Source organism: Uloborus diversus, chromosome 3, assembly GCF_026930045.1.
Source record: "Uloborus diversus isolate 005 chromosome 3, Udiv.v.3.1, whole genome shotgun sequence".
Lineage (NCBI taxonomy): Eukaryota > Metazoa > Arthropoda > Arachnida > Araneae > Uloboridae > Uloborus > Uloborus diversus.
In genome coordinates, this window is record NC_072733.1 from 104,713,145 (window position 1) to 104,732,830 (window position 19,686).

At 31.6% G+C, this 19,686-nt stretch overlaps 1 protein-coding gene across 2 annotated transcripts in view; it reads right to left on the reverse strand.

Annotated features, from left to right (window-relative positions):
• The window catches only part of LOC129218022 (probable JmjC domain-containing histone demethylation protein 2C), a 76,505-nt gene extending 57,189 nt beyond the window's left edge, over positions 1-19,316 (reverse strand). For both annotated transcript variants that reach the window (XM_054852201.1, XM_054852200.1), the window contains exons 1-2: positions 18,971-19,316; positions 9,816-9,964 (exon numbers count right to left, since the gene is read on the reverse strand). In XM_054852201.1, the coding sequence (XP_054708176.1) occupies positions 9,816-9,964; positions 18,971-19,234 (413 nt within the window). In that variant the 5' untranslated portion in view covers positions 19,235-19,316. The remainder of the gene's footprint in view (positions 1-9,815; positions 9,965-18,970) is intronic.
• Between the last annotated feature and the right edge of the window lie 370 nt (positions 19,317-19,686).

A 19,686-nucleotide genomic window follows, 5' to 3' on the forward strand; every position in this document is an offset into this window, starting at 1 on the left:
ATATTTAACTGAACAGCAACAGACTAATGATAAACTGAAATTTTCAAAGACTATGAATAACTAGAGAAATCTTTATATATTATTTCTTATATATTATTATTAATTGGTAAACATACCAATTTTTTTTAAAAGGCCCCCTAAGTTTGTCACGTTTCCTTAGTTTCAGAGCATTTTTTTTTTTTTTTGGAAGTTAAAAGAGCTTTATATTAACTGCTAACATAGTTTTGGAGGCCAAGAGAGGTTCAAAGTTCAAGATCAAGGACACTGATAGCAAAAGAGGGGACTTGGGGGGAGTACTCCCCAAAATATTTGAAAAATCAGAAAAAACAATCTTTTTCTTCTGCTTTTTTAAAAAGGATGTTTGAAAAAAAATTTTGGTGCAGAATAAGAGTATAACACTCACTTCTATGAATCCCACGTCCAAAAAAATTTTCGCAATAAGAAAAGAAACCATCTTGTGAATGTTGCACGTTGCAAATTTAAATTATTTGGAGGGTTGATATCCCCCCCTCAAGTCTCCCTTTTTGTTACAGTGTTCATGATTTTGGACATTGAGCCTTTCTTGCCCTTCAAAACAATGTCAGCAGTTAATATAATGCTCCTTTCTCCCCCAAAGTAAAATAATAAATCTAAAACTAAGGAAATTTTAAAAAAGGGGGAGGGGGCTTTTTTATGAATAACGGTATGTGTAGGGGGAAAACTGAGATCATATTCGGATTCAGGGGGTTATTTTGCAAAAAATCAGCCGGAATAGCCTCAAAAGCATTTGAGAGTTTTTTTGCAGCACAGTGTGTTTGAGGAGGTGCTCCCCAAGTTTTCCTTTTTGCTACATATGCACAAGATTTTGAGCTTTACACATCTCGTCATTCAGAATAATGTTTACGGTTATTGTAATGCTCTTTTCCCCCTTCAAAATTGCTCTGAATCAGAGGAGGGGGGGGAGGTTCTGAAAAGGGGGTTGATAAGGGAGAAGGTGGTCGTGTGATTTTTCTAACATTTTGGAGAGGTATACTCCCCCCCCCCAAGTCCCACCTTTTGCTATCGGTGTCCATGATCTTGAACTTTGAACCTCTCTTGCCCTCCAAAACTGTTACCAGTTAATAAAAAACTCTTTTAACCTCAAAAAGGCTCTGAAAATAAGGAAAATTTTAAAAAACTTGGGGGGGGGGGGGCTTTAAAAAAAATTGGTATTTATAGGGGGGAAACGGAGTCATATTCGGATTCAAGGGGTATTTTACACAAGAATCAGCTGACGAACTGCCAAAAGCATTTTGAAGGGGGTTTTTTTTTGCTACACAGTGTAATTAGTGAATTTTTAGTATTTTCATAAATTATTCATTATAATGATCTAAAAACAGATTCTATAAGTCAGCTGTGTACATTGTCATTCTATCAACTTCACAGAAACTTTTTCTTTAAAATAATAACAGAGGGAATCACCACAAAATAACAGAGGGATTTGGAATAAGGCACAAAGTTGCGAAGTGGCTAAAGGTATAACATTAGAGGACGTCATATAGGCCCGGACTGGCCATAGACTTGACCGGGACTTTTCCCAGTGCGCCCTCTCGAATGGCGCCCTTCTATTCTTTTCTTATGTTTCAAAACAATGTTTTAGCAAAATGGAAATAAATTATGTGGAAACAAGAAGTGATTTTGCATGAGAATGTTTTCACATGCAAAAGCAATGTTCTTATTTATATAAACGTTTCCTTTTATTACCCTCATAAAGGCATTTAATCCCCTCTCCTTTCGTAAACGGTCTGCTCCCAGGGCTTATCTTTTGATCCAAGTTTCAATTTTGAGGACAAAAGCGGACCCATGGTGTTTCCCCAATAAAAAAGGGATAGAAAGTGAAAGCACATATCTATGGTCAAGAATACGAGAATGGTTTGATTTATTGACTGTACTTAAGTTGCTGTAAAAGAGCGTATAGCATGACTCCCTGTTCTGCTAAACCCCATACGGATGACACCCAGGGGGACTGCCCCTCGCCCCCCCCCCCTTAACGATCATAAGTGCAATAGAAGAAAGTAAGAAGACAAATAATGTTACTTTTTGAAATCTGCGCATAAAAAATGGTGTAATGTCGAAATAAGCTGCATAAAAGCAATATTTTAGTGTATGAATGAACACGATGACAGATGTCGCATTTCTTGTCACTTCACAAAAAAACTATTACAACAGGACTGTACGGTGATTCCTAGATTTTTTTGAGTCAAGGCGCCCTTTTTGGAACAAAGATTTTCGCATGGCGCCCTTCCCAAAATAAAAGTATGACTTGTAACTGACAGTCAAAAATAAATACGAGTCGTGTATCTGTATTGAATAGCCCTTATTTATCCTGCAGAAGCTCTGTAAAAAATAGAAAAAAGTTTCACAAATAAGTCGAAATTAGTTGAGAAAAAATAGTTAATTTTCGATGTGATCATAGGAGTACTGCAGGGTTCCCCAGGGCACATTTGGGGAATCACTGGACTAAACAATAAAGATGCCGAACAGTTTTAAAGATAAAACATTTTTCGATTTTAAACTAAATTTTGTCAATTAAAATCATAACAAAAGTTCAAGACCTTTGCTGTTGGCAGCTTTGTGTTCAAAACATATTCCAGTTCTTTAACTGGATTTAATTCCTTCACTGTCTTTTTAGCCAGAGGTGTGCACAAAGAAAGGGGGTCATGGCACAGCCTGCGGCATTGAAATTGTTAGGGGTTAACTTAAGATATTTTTTAAATCTCATTTTGGGGGTCACGTTCTCGGGAGATGGGGGGGCTGCGCAGCATTTAAAGGAGGTTCGTCATTGCCCTGGCGGTGGGAGGTTGGTGCTCTTATCTAAGCGACAATACTACCTTAAAAATATTAATATTTGAATTCCTGCATAAAATCATTATATTACATTTTATGCTGTTTATATCATTTTCTATTTGCAGTTAGTTTTTCACATATCAGGATAGTATAAAGCCTAGAAAATAAAGAGTACTTTTTTTTCACAGAATAAAAGCTAAAGATTGTAACCATTAAAGCATTTTATGAGGGTCTTTCGAGGCATTCTTGTACTGTACAAGACCTATTGACTAACTATCTTATGGTAAGCAGAAAAAAGGGAGCATACATGTAGACCACACGCTTGTTTTATGGCTTTAAATGACTCCTTTTAAGATGCTTTTTACGGATAAGGATCTGCGATGCTTGGGGATTCGTAGCAACGGATTTCTACTGGACAAAGGAGGAACAACTATCATAAATTTTATCCAGTTAGATGACAGAGGCAGAGGTCCAATTGCTATTACTTACATGAATCGAAGAGTCATTTGGATCAGATTTTAGCATTAGTGAACAAGTAATTTTGAAGCGGCAGCAAAAATGGATACATTAAGTCAAGGATCTTTTCAACAGTAAGTTACTAGTTTCAGTTTTCATTTTTTTTTTATTGCGAAAATATTTTCCTTCGTGTATAATCTTAAATTATAGAATTACGATCTATGATTCATAATTAACTGTAACATGATCTATGAGCTGCGAAATGACACATAAATGATATTGCAAAATATTCGACAATATATATAGTTAAGAAAACAACGTACTTAGATAAGTTGAAAGATAAAATTTAAGTATCTTGTGTTATCAATTGAAAACTATTATTTTAAAAAGTAAAAAAGATTAAGATCAAGCCTGTCCATGAACTATTTTTTTTCATTCTCCCTCTCTTTGAAATATAATTGGTTCATTTTATGACGGCTCTTTCTAGGTTGCGTCAGTTTTCAAAAACAAAATTCTACACTCAAAATTTTTCGAAGCTTTAAGACAACAATGCCATCAAAATAAATAGAAACATTTAAAATGTTCGTTTGCTATATATATATATATATATATATATATATATATATATATATATATATATATATATATATATATATATTTAAAAACATAACACTTTGGACAGCGAAAATTTCTGAAACGAATTTTCAGAAATTAGACCCTGATCTTAGAATATGGAGGAAAAAATATCATCATGAAAAACCCTCCTGTTTTCTTATACTGCGGAACAAAAAACTTGTAGTTTTAATTTTACTTCGAAATAAATAAGGAATTCTTAAATGAAAAATGGAGGCAAGAGGAAAATTGGACATGGTCAAGAAATTTATTTGTTCTTCTTTTAAACTGAAATCTTAGAGTTTTCTTGCAAAAGTTTAATTAATTAATTAATCAAATTAACTCATTTATTCCTTATAAAGGTCTCAAACAATAATAGTAATTTTAAATGTATATCCATACACAAAAAATGATTTCTCAAATAATTTAATTTTGAGCTTTTTAAAATATTTTCAGTGTTATCAAAATGATATTATTTATTACGTACTGCAAAGAGGCAATTAGGTGCACTGGATGAGTTAGAGTTCGATTGGTTGTATTTTTTTGTAACTTTCCCCCAAGATATTTGCTATGACATGATCATGTTACTAATAAATAAATAAATAAATATAGGATTTGAAAAAAAAATATCAGACTTTAAAAATAGATTTTAAAGACTCTAGATATTACTTATGTTTTATTTATAAAAAAATATGTATTGCAAACATTGAGAAAAAAACACGATATTTTAACTGAGTTTCATAGTAGCAGTTACTTTATAGAATACATAAGCCGATTTTATTACAAATGCATAATTCGTATCAAATTTGACGTTTGAAATGCAAAAAAAAAAAAAAAAAAAAAAAAAAAAACAATAATATAGCTACTATAAGAACAGAACAAATGCGTAAACATAACTCGCTAAATTCTTCATCTTAATTACTGTTTATTAATTTAAATTTTTGCTAAATTATAATATTTCTTGATTTACCCAATTTGTAAAATCAAGTTTTCCCTTCATGACTGAATGCCTTTTTTGTATTGCTATTCATCCAAAAACACACCTTTTTTATTTTTAAAGTACATTCATAGAAACTAGTAATGGCCTAATATTCATTAACACACGCTCCTTCTCTCAAAATAATTGCATAACTAAAATACTTTAAAAGAGCACCGTGCAGAGATGCAAAGATTTTTAACAATCCAAAGAAAAAAAATTACAAATGTAATGATATTTTTAATTTATTCTTTTTGAGTTTTGAACTTTATCACAACAAATAAAGTGGGAAAAAATCTTTTAAAACTGTCTTTGAAACAGACAACAGTTTGAAACGTCACGTACATCTCTTTTTAATTTTAAATTTGCAGAAGCATTTTGTCGAAAATGACAAACTAGCATATGCAGGGAATTAAAAAAAAATAATAATAAAAAAAACTGGGCATGAATATCGATCGCAAGGATAAAACCTCGTCATCTTAAGGAATAGACAAATTCATGTAACAAAATGACAGCATCATGTTTAAAAACAAAAGCAGATACCAGCTAAAATAAATTCAATTGACAACACAAAAAAAAAAGTATCCCTGCAAAAGATGTCGTCACTTAATGCTATTGAACTAGTGAATGATGCATTTCAGAAGAAAGACGAACAAGCAATGAATTTTCGGAAGAAGTGTCTGTTGAGAAACTTTTAGCAAAACTTCTCATTCTTTGAAACTAGAAATTATTCCGCGCCCAACCACCCCCGGACGTTATTCAAATTTTCGGGGGGGTATTTTGGTGGTCTATCCTTTCTTTTTAGGGGGGGGGCTCCTTCTAGGGGTAATCATTAATATTTAAGGGGATGTGCCAACACTCTTTGGGGGGGGGGGGAGGTCTTTCCTACTATTTTTGAACTTGCAAAAAATATGACTTCTTGTTTGGACATTTTCTGCAACAAAAAAAAGGGCTTCATTTGCTTCTCAATGATTTTTTATCCTTTTAAAAAGTCCACACTAAATCTTAATATCTTAGATATTATGGAGGCTCAGTTGGCGCCCTTCAACTCAGCTTTCCCGTGCCCTGTCGACCACCCAGTCCGGCCCTGACGTCATACAAAATGTCTTCTACTGAAAAATTAACAAAGTAAGACTTATTTAACACAGTGAAACTTCTCTCGAGCGACCACTCTCTATTCCTTAAAAAAGTGGTCGTTAATGGAGGTTGGTCGCTCTTAGAGGTTCTTCATTTTCGAACATGCAAATATAGTACCAATAGCTGTTATTTATCTTCTTCCAGCAATGTATTAACCAATAACATTATGATATAAGAATGCATTTAAATAAAGAAACATTTTTTTTTAAACATTTAATATAAAATGTACTTCTTACGTGATTCCGTGAAGAGAATCTACTATTTCATATTCTAAATTTTCTCTCTAAAACAACTTTAGTTTACAGTTTAGCTTTTAGCTATAAAAATTTACTAATGTCCTAAACATTTGTGCAATCTGAGTGCAAGATAAGATTAACTATTTCTGTTAGAGTTTTGTTGTGCTGACAGCTTTGGTCGTACATGATTCCTCAACTCAACATTTTCACTACCTTCATCTTCCTCATGCGAATATGATTGAGTACCTAAAAGGCAATAACGTTTTTTTTTTCTTTTCTTTTTACCGCTAATGTCCTTTAATTTACTTTCTGATTTTTCTTTCTCACGTAAGTTACTTGACTTCTATAAGTTTCTTGAGCATGCAATATCTTACTTTTTCGACATTTTAACTGCAATGTATGGTGATGAAATGCAGAATGCAACTTCACTGAAAACAATTCTTGAGCTATTGTGCTAAAAATAGATTTTGACCACTAATGAGCCGAAAATGCTCTGCTCTAATCCTCCTGTCCTATAAGCAACCAAGAAATTCCAAGAAACAACTTTTTAGAGAATTTCTATTCTTATCAGCCTCGAGATGTGCATGGGCCACCTTAGCTTCCCAAGGGACCAAAAAAATCACGCCCTCCTTTTTGTGACATTTTTCAGGGTTCATACTCTATTTGGATAAAAAAATTCCATGACTTTTCCAAGACTTTTTCATGACTTCATAAAATTTTTCATGACCTTGTTACAAGAAAGGAATAGTACTATTTAATATCAAATTTGACAATTTTTTCAGAAAAAGCATTAGCAAAACTCCTACGTGAGTGCCACTACCTCATCAAAGCACTTGTAATTACAAAATTATCAGTGTACACCTAAAAAACTATTCTTATTTGTCTTCATTTCATAAATTTAAAATCTCAAAGCAAAATAAAAATACAGTGAATGGAATATAATGATTCTTAAATATCTCTTAATTTTATTAACAGGCAGAATGATAATGAATGGGACAAAGGTTGAATGAGTTATTACTGAGTTTCAATAAGATTTGTTCAAAAGTTGCCTTTTAATGTCAACTGCGCATTTAACCATAAACATAATCTGACAGTATTTTCGTTTTTTAAAGAAAAGACACATTCTTTAGTAAATTCATGTTTCTAAACCAGATATTTGTTTTAAAAAAACTTTTGGTAGTGAATAAATTTTCTGATTCATAACTACTTGTTAACTTATTTGCACATTTTTAAATGCATATAAATTAGTAAGTTCAGAAATTCCAGAACATTGTGTTTGATTCTTGACATTGAACATAGCAGTGAGTAGCAGGGATTAGTTTTGTGAGCCGCATGTTGGGTACTACTGTTTCAGAGTGTACTAGAATTCCCCTATTTCTGTATCCCAATACCTGACTAAAGATCTTCATTTAATAAAATCTTCAACAATTTAAGATTAACTATGATAAGTTTAATAATAAAGTGTTAACAAGTGATGGAAAACTCGGATGCAATTGAAACATTTTTTGAGTGGGCGAAATCAAAAATGTGCAAGTTTAATTCTACAGAATATATAAGTACTGAAAATGATGGTAAATTAAAAATGAGTAATGGTCCAAGTGGTAAAATAACATTGTAAAAAAAGATGAGTGACTGCTACAGAAGTGGATGCAATGAGATTTCAAAATTCAGACTTGTTTTTGGGATTGTTCAATTTTCCAGTTTTAATAGCTTTTATGTGCAATGCTGTTAAATCACTCAAGATTTCTAATGCTCTTTTAGCTACCGTTACATTCTCTTTGGCCAAGACATTTTTCATGACTTGAAATAAATTTCCATGACTTTGAAAAAAAATGTCAATTTTCCATGACTTTTCCAGGTCTGAAATTTGCTAATGGTTTTTCCATGACTTTCCAGGATTTCCATGACCTGTACGAACCCTGACATTACATTCATACATGCTTCAGCATTTAAGCTGAAAATTTCTTTAAATGACCACTAAATTACCCTCACATGCACTATTTTTGAACTAAAGTCCTGTTATTTCACATTCTGGAGTGCTGATATTTTGCTCAGGCTAAGCAGAGAAAATATGTTGTTAACTCAGCTAGACCCTTCAAATTATACCTTACAAACATAGTTATTTCTAACCTCCATAACACTTTTATTTATCTCGACTACGAGAGGTTTTATCGTCTTACTGAGTTTTAATGTCAGTTCTGTTACTCTTTTAATTGCTTTTAGATATACTTTGTCTACTTCCTGCATAAGGAAGTAAACCCTTGACTTCAATTTTTTATAAAGAAAGTGTTCATGATTAAAGGTAGAATATACTTGCATGATATATAAGTCAATTAGGGACATAAATGAGTGTTGATGCAACTTATTATAATGTTTTGCACTTTCTACAAGCTTGGTTTCAAGGGAAAATGTCTAAGATTACATTTTGGTCTGGAGTAATTCCATGATTCGAAATATGTCTTAACAATTGCTAGAGACCTGCATTCTGAGGGGTGATAAGTAACTACAGATTAACCTGAGAGCAAGATGATATTTACTACATTTGATCCGAATGCTAATTTTGCAATCTGTCATGTTATAACTAGTTTACAGCATTACATATAAATTTCAGAAAGAGCTAGCAATGCTTTAACCTTTTCTGGTGGAAATCATTAAAATGTTTGAAATGTAGGGAGAAAACACTATGAATGGGTCTAACTGATCATCTAGATCAGTTAGTATCGGCAAGTACTTTTCATTGGGGTCCGGACACTATTGAAAATTATTATCCAGATCCAGAAAAAGCTCTCACATTCTACAATATACATTGAAAATATGAATTGGTCTAGCAAATACTTCCAAAATACTAGAAAAAGTGATAAAAGTAGCAACTAAAAATATTATTGCCAGTATAAAGTTATTTTTAAATAACTTAATTATATAATTTAGACATTTAAAACATTTTTGACAGTCCAGGTTTTGACCCACTGTGGTCTGGATCTGGACAGTGCTCCTTCAGTTGCCAACTGCTTATGTAGACATAGATTTTAGTTTTTTTTTTTTTTTTCACAGTGGGTGATGTTCCCATTTGTTCACACTAGCCACCTATAGGCAGGAAAATAATGAGTTTATCAATTCAAAATTGAATTTAAATCTTTTACAAAATTTTAATTCAACATCTCTTGGAAAATGAAGAAAAATCGTCAACTGCTTCAGAGCAAATTTAAACTGTTTAAATCTTACTAAAATTTCCATTTAAGGGTTAAAAAATTGGGGAGATTTGAACAAGAAATTAAGACAGAAAAAAAAGTCATTTCTGAGCTGCTGCCAACTATGATCATTAAAGAAAACAAAATACTACCTCTGTAGCAATTTTTGTAGCTTTAAAAAAATATTTTTTAAACATTTTAATTGGTGTCCTTTTTTGTGACCACCACACCGGAGAAGGTCAAAAAAGAATAACAAGTATAGAAAAAATAATAGTAATGTTTTAGATACAGACATTTTCAGAACCATAAGTTCAGCACAAAATGGGAGGGGAGGAGAAGAGCATTTAATGCATTTTCGTTGAATTATCTGTTAATTAGGACACATTAAAAGAAGAAATGAAATACCTTTCTTTCTCTTGGTCCCGCATTCTTTCTACGTCAGCCAACCTTTGGGCTGAATGTACACTAATTGTTGGACTATTTTCTCTACCTTTACTAACAATCCCTTTATTTGTTGCAACAGGGGTCCAGCCCACATTGTCTCTCTTCTGTTGCTGTTTAAATGAAACAAATTGTTTGTTTAGCATTAAGAACAATTGAAAAAATATATATAAAGGAAGATATGAAAATCAATCAAATTCAGATTACATCTTCCTTTTGCTCCTTCTCTCTTTCATAAGAGAAATAATGCTATATGCCTGTGGCAATGATTTGGGGAAGGGTGGGGAGCAAGAAAGCCCCCACCCTGCACTTTTGTTTTTCTATTTTGGAACTGAAAGTAGAAATGAGGCAGTGAGAATCAAAGGGATGTAAGTGCCAAAATTAAAAATTTGGAAATAACCATTACAAATGGTAGCCGAGCCTCCCTCTAGCTTGGGGGCAAGAAATAGTCTTAATAGCTCTTGTAGGTGCAGCTATACAGCATGATTTAGAAAAAAAAAATCAATGAAAGCCTACCGAGCATTGTAGCTTTAAATGTGTTTTACTTGAAATTTGAAAATGTCCACTTACATCCCTTTGCTTCTCACTGCCTTAAATGTCAAAATTTTCAGAACGTAATTATTTGTTTTACTTTGAGTATCTGTTTACAAAACATTATTTAGTACAAGGAATAACTTTTAGTTTATGTATTCACTGTTTAGATATTAGTAAATTGTTTTACTTAAAAAAGGTGTACTTGTTTAATGGAATTATTACCAAGTGTTTGTGACATCTCAAAATACTTCACGGTAAATAGTGTAAGTCTGATTCATGTCTAAGTGTTTCTTTGGAGAAAATTATTGTGCACAAAATTCATCAAAATCTTAAGAAAAATATGACCCCCCCCCCACTTATAAGCCCCAATCACCGCCACTGCTATATGCAGTTTCTTTTACAATAGATTTGAATTTAAGTACAGCTTTAAGTTCATCCGACTCTTTTAGTTAAAATTTTTGACTTTGATACATACTTTATAAATAACAGAAAATAAATTTAAAAAAAAAAAAAAGACTTTAATGTAAGACATTTAGAAACATTTAAGACAAATACAGAAAAAATGGAAACAAAAAATCATTTGAAATATTTGAAGTGAAACATGAACATAACACTATATAAATAAAGATGAATTAACTAACTACAGTAAACTCCCGGTTATTCAAGGGGTGGCTCATCCCCGACCTTGCTTGAAAAAAATAAATAAATAAAAATCCGCATTAAATAACTGAAATTAGATAAATGCAAAATCTATTTTTAGGATTTTCTTATTTCTTTTCACTTCCCTGCCAATGACATCAAACCTTCCATGGTCACCAAAAAATGAGAAGTTGAAACCTGCTTATTAAGTCTACACCACTTACTACTTTAGATCTACACTATTTAAGTAATTTTTTGATCTATATTACTTACGCGCATAAACGAGTAACTGCACCATCCGTCTTGTGCAAAAAAATTCCCCTTCCCCTATGCGTTTTTGGTGTAACCTAGCTTGATCTGTTACAGTTAATCTGTATTATTTGCTCGAGTATGTATGTAATTCAATTTCAATAATGAGCGACCCATTTTTAGCTTTTACATACACTGTTGCTGTTTCAGTTATAGTTTACATGTATGTGTGTGTTATTGATCTCCTGAAGCTACTGCAAAACACTAGCATCGTATTAACCTATTTTGTAGATTATTCGCAAGTTCACTTACCTGCGGTTACCATGCCCTCCTATTCCATGGATAATTGGGAGTTCACTGCAATATGTATTTTTTTTAACTCTTAGCAACCATTCCTAGTAATCTTCAGATTAATAATAGGGTCATTCCATAGAAATGTCAACCTCAACCTCAGAAATTTTTTTTCAGCAAAGCCCTAATTGTGACTTATCATTTCATTCAGCATACTTTCTAGCACATTAATCCAGTAACAGTTTGCAAAAATTTCATTCGGTATTTTTCTTCTGGCTCTAAACGTGCGAGGTTGTAGAAAAGGCTTAAAATACGCTAAAAACATGCGTCTAAGTTTTCTTGTGTAACGTAAAAGTTTTTGCAAATTTTTAAAAGAACTATTTTTATTCTAAAAGATTAGATGTTGGCCCAATAAAATTGACTGTTCTTTTTGCATACATTATAAGATAAGTATTTTAATTAGTTTGGCTATTTTACTGAAAATATTTACGTTACGTTAGTCACGAAAATGAACTTTTTTCTGCATAAAAACTAAACCAGATGATTAAACCAAACATCACTTTTTATTTTCTTACATCTATGTTATATCTACTTAAAAAGTGCAAAATATTTATTTTTGTATCAGTAGATATAAAATAATTAGTGTGACTAACGTAACATTTGAGATGTGACTAACGTAACAGTTTGCATGTGACTAACATAACATTTTAAAAATGACTGCTAATATTTAAAACTTATTTAATTTAATGTACATTTTCATGAACAATTTTGAATAAGAAGCCATTCTATATTGATAAAACATATAAAGGGTGAAAAATACCAGTAATATTACATTATAGACCTTCTGTCTATTTAAAAAAATATTTTTTTAAAGGTCTTTAAAAATATACTTTCAATTTAAAGAATTATTATTAAAAAAAAAGGGTGAGTAAAGCAAAATGAGTACTCTGCTGAATGTGCGTGCATTCAACGCAAGAATCCAAGCTAAATAATTAAGAAAATAGAGAGACAGTTTTAACAAAGAAGAACGTCTATTTTTAGAAAATACATCTCCACCTATTATTAAAATGAAGTAATGGCAGCTCGTTGGAAAACATTTGAAGATGTTACATGATACAGTGAGAATAAGCACTGCTGCCATATATTTCAGAAAATGCAAGAATGATCATTTAGAAATTCAAACATTTGCGGTGATATCCAGAAATAAAATTCATTCTGCAAAAATGTTTGAATATTTTTTTTCAATGTTACATTTTGATTCAGGATGCACAACACTATTCGTTCGATGAATTAGTAAACCTTGAAAAATAATATGCCATTGAAAAGTACTAGGAGTTTCTTATGACGATAATTAGTATATCTGCAGAATATTAGAATTCGGCGAAACTATCAACTTGAATAAAGTTATTTTTTTAAAAGAGAGATATATATATATAAGATTTAATTAGCCCAAAATAATATTATTCAGTTTGTAAAAGCAGATTTTATTTATTTATTTATTTATTTTTCGCACATTCAAATTGAGTTAATTGAACTGAATCCTTCCATTTAATTTTTTACACTAATGTAGAAAAAAAGTAAAGAAAGAACCACAATGCAACGCAAAGGAAGTTCCTAAAAAGTGTAAAAGTAATATAAGAGCAAAAGATTAATTACAAAAAGTTTTTTATATGCATTCATTGCTTGTTATCCGATGGTTACGTTAGTCACGTTACGTTAGTCACACACAGTTTTTCGTAAACGCACCATTAAGGGCCAAAAAATATTTATGTGTAATGAATCTGTAGTATATTTTTAAAAATAGACTGTTTGCCTCTTACAAATATATAGGCCAATGTTAAATGCCTGCGTAACTTTCAGAAAAATTTTCCTCGTAACATAAGCATTGTTTCTCAGGGTTGCAAAAATGTTACGTTAGTCACGATGCCTTTTTTGGCAAAAAAATACCTGCCAGCGCTTATTTTGCTTCAAATTCTTGGTAGAAATGAAAAATAGTCACTTTGTATATTTTAAATCTGCATATTAAAGCAAAAAACATTTATTTTTACTCCCGGTGTAGGTAAAAAGAGTAAGAAAATCAGCTGCGAATGTTACGTTAGTCACTATGGAATGACCCAATAGCATTGTAATTCTCTCAAGATAATGTTATTCTCAAACAATAAATCAAAGGCAATTCACGTCATTGGAGGGTTTGTTGCACAATTTATTGCCACCTACACTATATGACCACAAGTATTGGGACACTTTCAAAAATTCACATTTTAAAGTATTTCTCAAGAAATAAAAGACCAAATGCTTTGTAACTTTTGTCACATAAAAGTTATGTTTTAGATGTTATTTTCCATTGAAAGTTATATCACCCCTGAATATAGAGGATGAGCAACAAATTGAAGGAAACATAAATGTTTTTGATTCCACTTCCCCTAAGCGTTTTTGGTGTAACCTAGCTTGATCTGTTAAACAAAATGTTTTTGAAACCATATTAACAAAAATGTTTTTGATTGTGGTTCATCGTAAATAGCAAAGAATAAGCTGTAAATTTCAGAAATTAGGAACCTTACTATGTACTATTTTTGTGAAAATATCACTGATATTCATGAAGATATAAGCATTTCTTTCAGAACTAAGAATTTTATTTGAAGGTTTTTGGCTCATAACAGATAAAATTTTCCATCAAAGTTTACTAAACTTTCAGAAAACTTGACAGCCCACAAGAGAAGTATAATATTAAAATTTGAAATTAAAATGTTGAAAATTTGATGAAATATGAACGTTTAAAGCAATTAATTTTTCTCTCCGCATGGGCGAAAGATAGCAATTTATAACTTTCATATCTAAACCCCAACTAGATTTTCCCACTCATAATAAAATTTCAGTTCAATATCTTTTAAACTCAAAAAGTTATCAGCGTTCTAGTAAGCTGAATTTAAATAGCTCTTAGGCAGATTACAAATCCTGAAGGATCGTTTGCAAATAATCTCATGCATCACACTGAGCAATTGCAAGCAAATGTTGCAAACTTGTGAATGACACCTAACGAGTTGCTGCCTATCCAAGATCTATTCAAATTCGGCTCATTATTTTGCTGATAATTTTCTGAATTTTTAAGATATTGAACTGGAATTTTATTACGAGTCGGAAAATCTAGTTGGGGTTTGGATTATGAAAAGTTACAAAATGCTATCTTTCGCACATGCTCAGAGAAAAATTAAATGCTTTAAATGTCCATATTTTATCAAATTTTCAACATTTTACTTTCAAATTTTAATAGTATACTTCTCTTGTGTGCTGTCAAGTTTTATGAAAGTTTTTTAAGCTTTGATGGAAAACTTTGCGTGTTATGAGCCAAAAACCTTCAAATACAATTCGTAGTTCTGAGAGAATTACTCATATCTTCATGAATATCAGTGATATTTTCTCAAGGCTTAGTTTGGTAAAGTTAGGAGAAAGAGAATGGAGGTCTGTCCTGAAATCCTTTTTGAAACTGAAGTGTGTTTTAGGCTATCTTTTTGAAGGCTGCTTTCTGAGGCTCTCTCATCGAAATTTCTTAAAACAAAATTTTAATCAATCTGTGGTAACATTTGAGAAAAGGATACGTGCTTGTGAGGGTTATTTGATGGAGATTCTTTGAAATTGTAGGTTTAAAAATAATATTAGGCTGTCTTTGGAGACGTTAGGTAAGATGGATGTTTTAGGGTGTTCAAGGAAAATTTTCAAAGTTAAAGTTTTAAAATGAAATTTTAGCCTATCTTTGGTAGGAAAGTTAGGTGTTTTAAGGATTGTCCTCAAAAAATTTTCAAAATTGAACACATTTTAGGCAATCTTTGATGATGTTTTAGGGGGGGGGGGGGGTCAGGATTTAGGGTTTGAGGGCTATCCTTATCAGGGAACCACACCATAATGAAAAAAATGAAAAAAAAAAATGTTTGGTACAAAATATGGGCTATAAAAGGCACATGATACTTATTTTGTCAAAATCCTAAAAGATAAAATAACAATAAAATTCAAATAAAGTTTAAAGATCTTATAAAGAGTGCATATGGAATTGCAAAATTTTTGCTGACTAAAACCCAGAATAATAACAATTACAGGATAATGCATAATAACAATTTTAAAACTTCACAGATAGCAATAAGAGGGCAGAGACATGTTTCGGGATAATAAGGAATCATATTTTCAATGCTAAAAAATGAGCTTGAAGATAAAAAGCTAACAGACACTGAAAAAGTCATTTTCACATACCTCGTTTTTTCCACTAAAAGAGGTTTTATATAGAGGGACGAAACCAGCCGAAAAGCAAAAAAGAGGAAAATATATGCGGCTTAAAATGTGGACATACATTTTTCTTAATATTACGCAAAATTATGTAATATTGATACTATACTGCCTTTTAAATACTAATTGATAGTTTTTTTACTTGAGTAGAAGTGCTACGCATCTATATAAATGAAACAGAGAATGTGTGTGTATGTTCCCTATACAAATCCAGTTTATGGCGGATCACAACCAAATTTGGTGGGAAGGTAATTGGGCACCCAAGAAGGAACGTAGGGAGGTTTTCAAATGTCAAGAAAGTACCGAACCATTCCAATTTTAATTTTTAAGAACCGAAAATGGCATTAAATGGCTCTTTCTAACCGAAATAACTATTCGACCAGTTCAAATTTAGCGCCATTTAAAATCCCGTGAAAAATACCCTTAGAGTTCACTCAGTTTCTATAAATTCCCCCTCCCAAAAAATAGGCTGTAAAATCACCGGGGAAAAATTAAAAAGCATTTTTAAGCCTAATGGAACTATATTTTCATATCGGAAAACTATTGTTTGTGCAATCTCATTTTAAATTAGCTTTCAGAAGGTAGCCACATTTTTTTTCTCGGATTTTGTTTTTGTTTTGAGGTAAACATTTCCCCTTTTGATTATTATTTGGCAATTTATCCTCTTCCTTTTTTTTTTAGGATTTTAGTTGTATTTATAGAGGGTTGCATTTAACTTATTCAGGAATTTTTGATTTGCCGTTCTCTTTCTTTGAGAATGATTATTTTGACGGGAAAGCGTCACTTGACATTACTTTTATTTCCGAGGTAGACTGTGCGAAGCCGGGCAATGCAGCTAGTTAATAAATAAAATAAGCTTGCATTTATTTACGGTCTTAACATATATTTCAATTCCATTTACCACTTTCAATTTGCCAAAGCCGACCAAAAATCAGGAAAAATTACTTTTTTGACATCTAATGCTATAAAACTCCCATTTTATTAAACACTTAATACAAGCTGAATCATTAGATACCATATTTACAGAATAACATTATGATACTTTGACATTTACTGAAAAGATTCAGCTCTCTGTCGCACAATTTCATCAAAGATGTACCTATTTTTTTTTAACTTAAACTTGAATAAAAATTATTAAATGATGAATTGCTTAAAAATAATTAAAATTATAATTGTTTCTTGTGTTCATCAAACTTCAAGTTCATGGTAGAAGAATCAATAAATATTATTTTTATGAAAAAGTCTTATTGAAATATGTTAAAAGAATATTTTTGTTTGCATTTGTACTATCAAAAATAAGGAATACAATAGGATTGGGAAAGACTTCAGAACTTGTCTTTTTATTGGAGGCTTTTAATTAAAATTATTTTACATATTAAGAAATTGTATTCCTAAATGCATTAAACCAGGAGAAATAATGTTTACAATGAAAAACAATGATTTTCTCAAAGCCTATTTGCACTATTTGTATAAATGTACTTATTAGGTAATTATTTCATGATCTGTAACTTTTTTTAAAATCTTCAAACAAAATATGTGTTTATCTTTTGACTTTCAAAGATATGTAATGCATATCAGACTGCTGCTATAACAATCAAAATATGACAATTGCTATAACAATCGAAAGAGCATATTGAGACATTTTTGAAACATTATTTGACTTTATGCTCTCATTATTGAGATAAAAGGTCCGTAATTCTGCTGACATTTAAGAAAATTCGCAAATTTTAATGACTTGGCAAGAAACGGAAATACCACAAGAATTGACTCTCTGCAAGTGAAAGGCGTTTTCCACATATCTCACCAAAACTCTCTATATTTAGCCACTTTTCTTAAAATTTGAAGACCTCATATTTTGCAAACAGGGACACCATGGCAAATAATTTATAGGCCCAAAAACATGTTTTACTATGCTCTATCAATTGCTACTTACTTAGTTTTTTTTTTTTTTTCTTTTTTATCATTCCACTATTGTATGGCTTCCTGGTCAGGTATTTTTGATATTGAAGCTATAAAGACACAATTTTAAGCTATATTTTGGGACGTTATGAGAGGAAGGTGGATGCTGTCGCTTGGTAATGTGGAAGGCCTAAAAATGCACAATTCGGTTTTATTGTTGATGTTAGGGAAGGAAAGGTTGTGGTGCTTTGGATGCATTTCCCCCCCCCCCCCCCCCCATCTAAAAAGTCAAGAAGATTTCTCTTCTAAAAATGATCAAAATTGAAGTCCTGAAACTGCAATTTTAACTTATATTTGATGACATTAAGAAGAGGACTCTCCCCTAGAAGTTTTCCGAAATGAGAGGCTTAAAAACACAATTTTTGTCTCTCCTTGACCTTCTCAAGGTGGGTCATGAGCCCCCTTTCTGATCTGCACTTTGGCTCCACACTTAAATTTGGCATGTTCAGAAGTTTTTGTCTGAGACTGGGGTCAATTTTGCTACCCTTCCTAGATCCAGCACTGATGGATAATGAAATTTGGATCTCTATAGAAAACTTTTAGTTAAAAAAACTTGACTTGAAGTAAACTCTCGACTTCTCATGCCCGTTTCCTCAGTCTGTACTTGAGGCAAAAAGGAGGAGAAAATAAGCAATTGTGCTGATATGTCCACAAGAGAAACTATTTTGTATCATAATACTTTTGTTCTAGTAGTATAAGAAAATCTTTTATTTCAAAGGGATTTTTTTTTCTTTACCTCCTTTAAGATGATTTCCTTATATAAAATTTTATTTCCACATCAGAAATGCCAAATTTCTGCCCCCAAAAAAGTGGTGCTCAGGGCGGACCGCCCCTCTGTCCCACCCTAGCTATGCTACTGATAGTAAAATAGAAATGAAAAATAGCTTTTGTATGCATTTCGTACATTTGTTTGCATTACTATCCTGCTTTAATAAATCAAATCAATGATCTTTATTTTGCTGGCCCTGAAATCTGCCAAATCCTAAAATCTTCACCGTTTCTAGTTCTAAGGTGTACGGATTGTTGACTCTCTACTGTAGATATCAAATTCCTATGCTTTTCCATCCACTCTAATTCTTTATAAAATATATTCATTTCTAACAACAAGGCTTCAAAATGAAAGTTGATACAAACAAATCAGATTAAATAAAAATTAAAAAAAAAAAAAAAACCTTCTGCAATGCCAAACGCAAAGATTCTTCAAAATGTTGCTGTACAGCCTCTTGAGCTCTCTCTCTTTCTTCTTTCTCCAGCCTTTCTTGATCCTGCCAATCCAGCTGTCTTTCCTTTTCTGATCTTTCTTCTTTCTGACGTTCGATACGTTCATGGCGTTCAGCTCGTTCATGACGTTCCAGTCTCTCTTCTCTAAACATTGCGGGAAAAAGAAAATCCATTGAAAATTTGCACACAAAAACTTCTAAGAGTAAAGTACTCATATAAAATGAAATATTTCTAAATACACTATAAAAGAATTACATATCTAAAAAACACTATTATTCCATTATAAAGAACTGTGAATATATCTGTCACAAAGGGGGGGGGGGGAACCTCATTTGAAGAACATGAAATTAATCTATTGATTAAAATGTATGAAAATATGTAAAGTGAAAAAAAGAGTTAAACTAAATTAATACAACACAACACTGATATTTTCACAAAGCGACAGAGATAGTAAAATCTTAAATGAAAAAATTCCTTTAAAATCAATAATAACTTGCTACTAAATATGTATGGAAAAAATTAAAGTACTAGATGCAATATATAAATCTCTTGATCAATACAATAATATTAACTGGAGATTAATATAATTAAAACAGGGCCGGAGTAGCAACTTTCAAAAAATTGGGACTCAATTTTGACAAAACTTTAGAACATTTTTAAAACAATA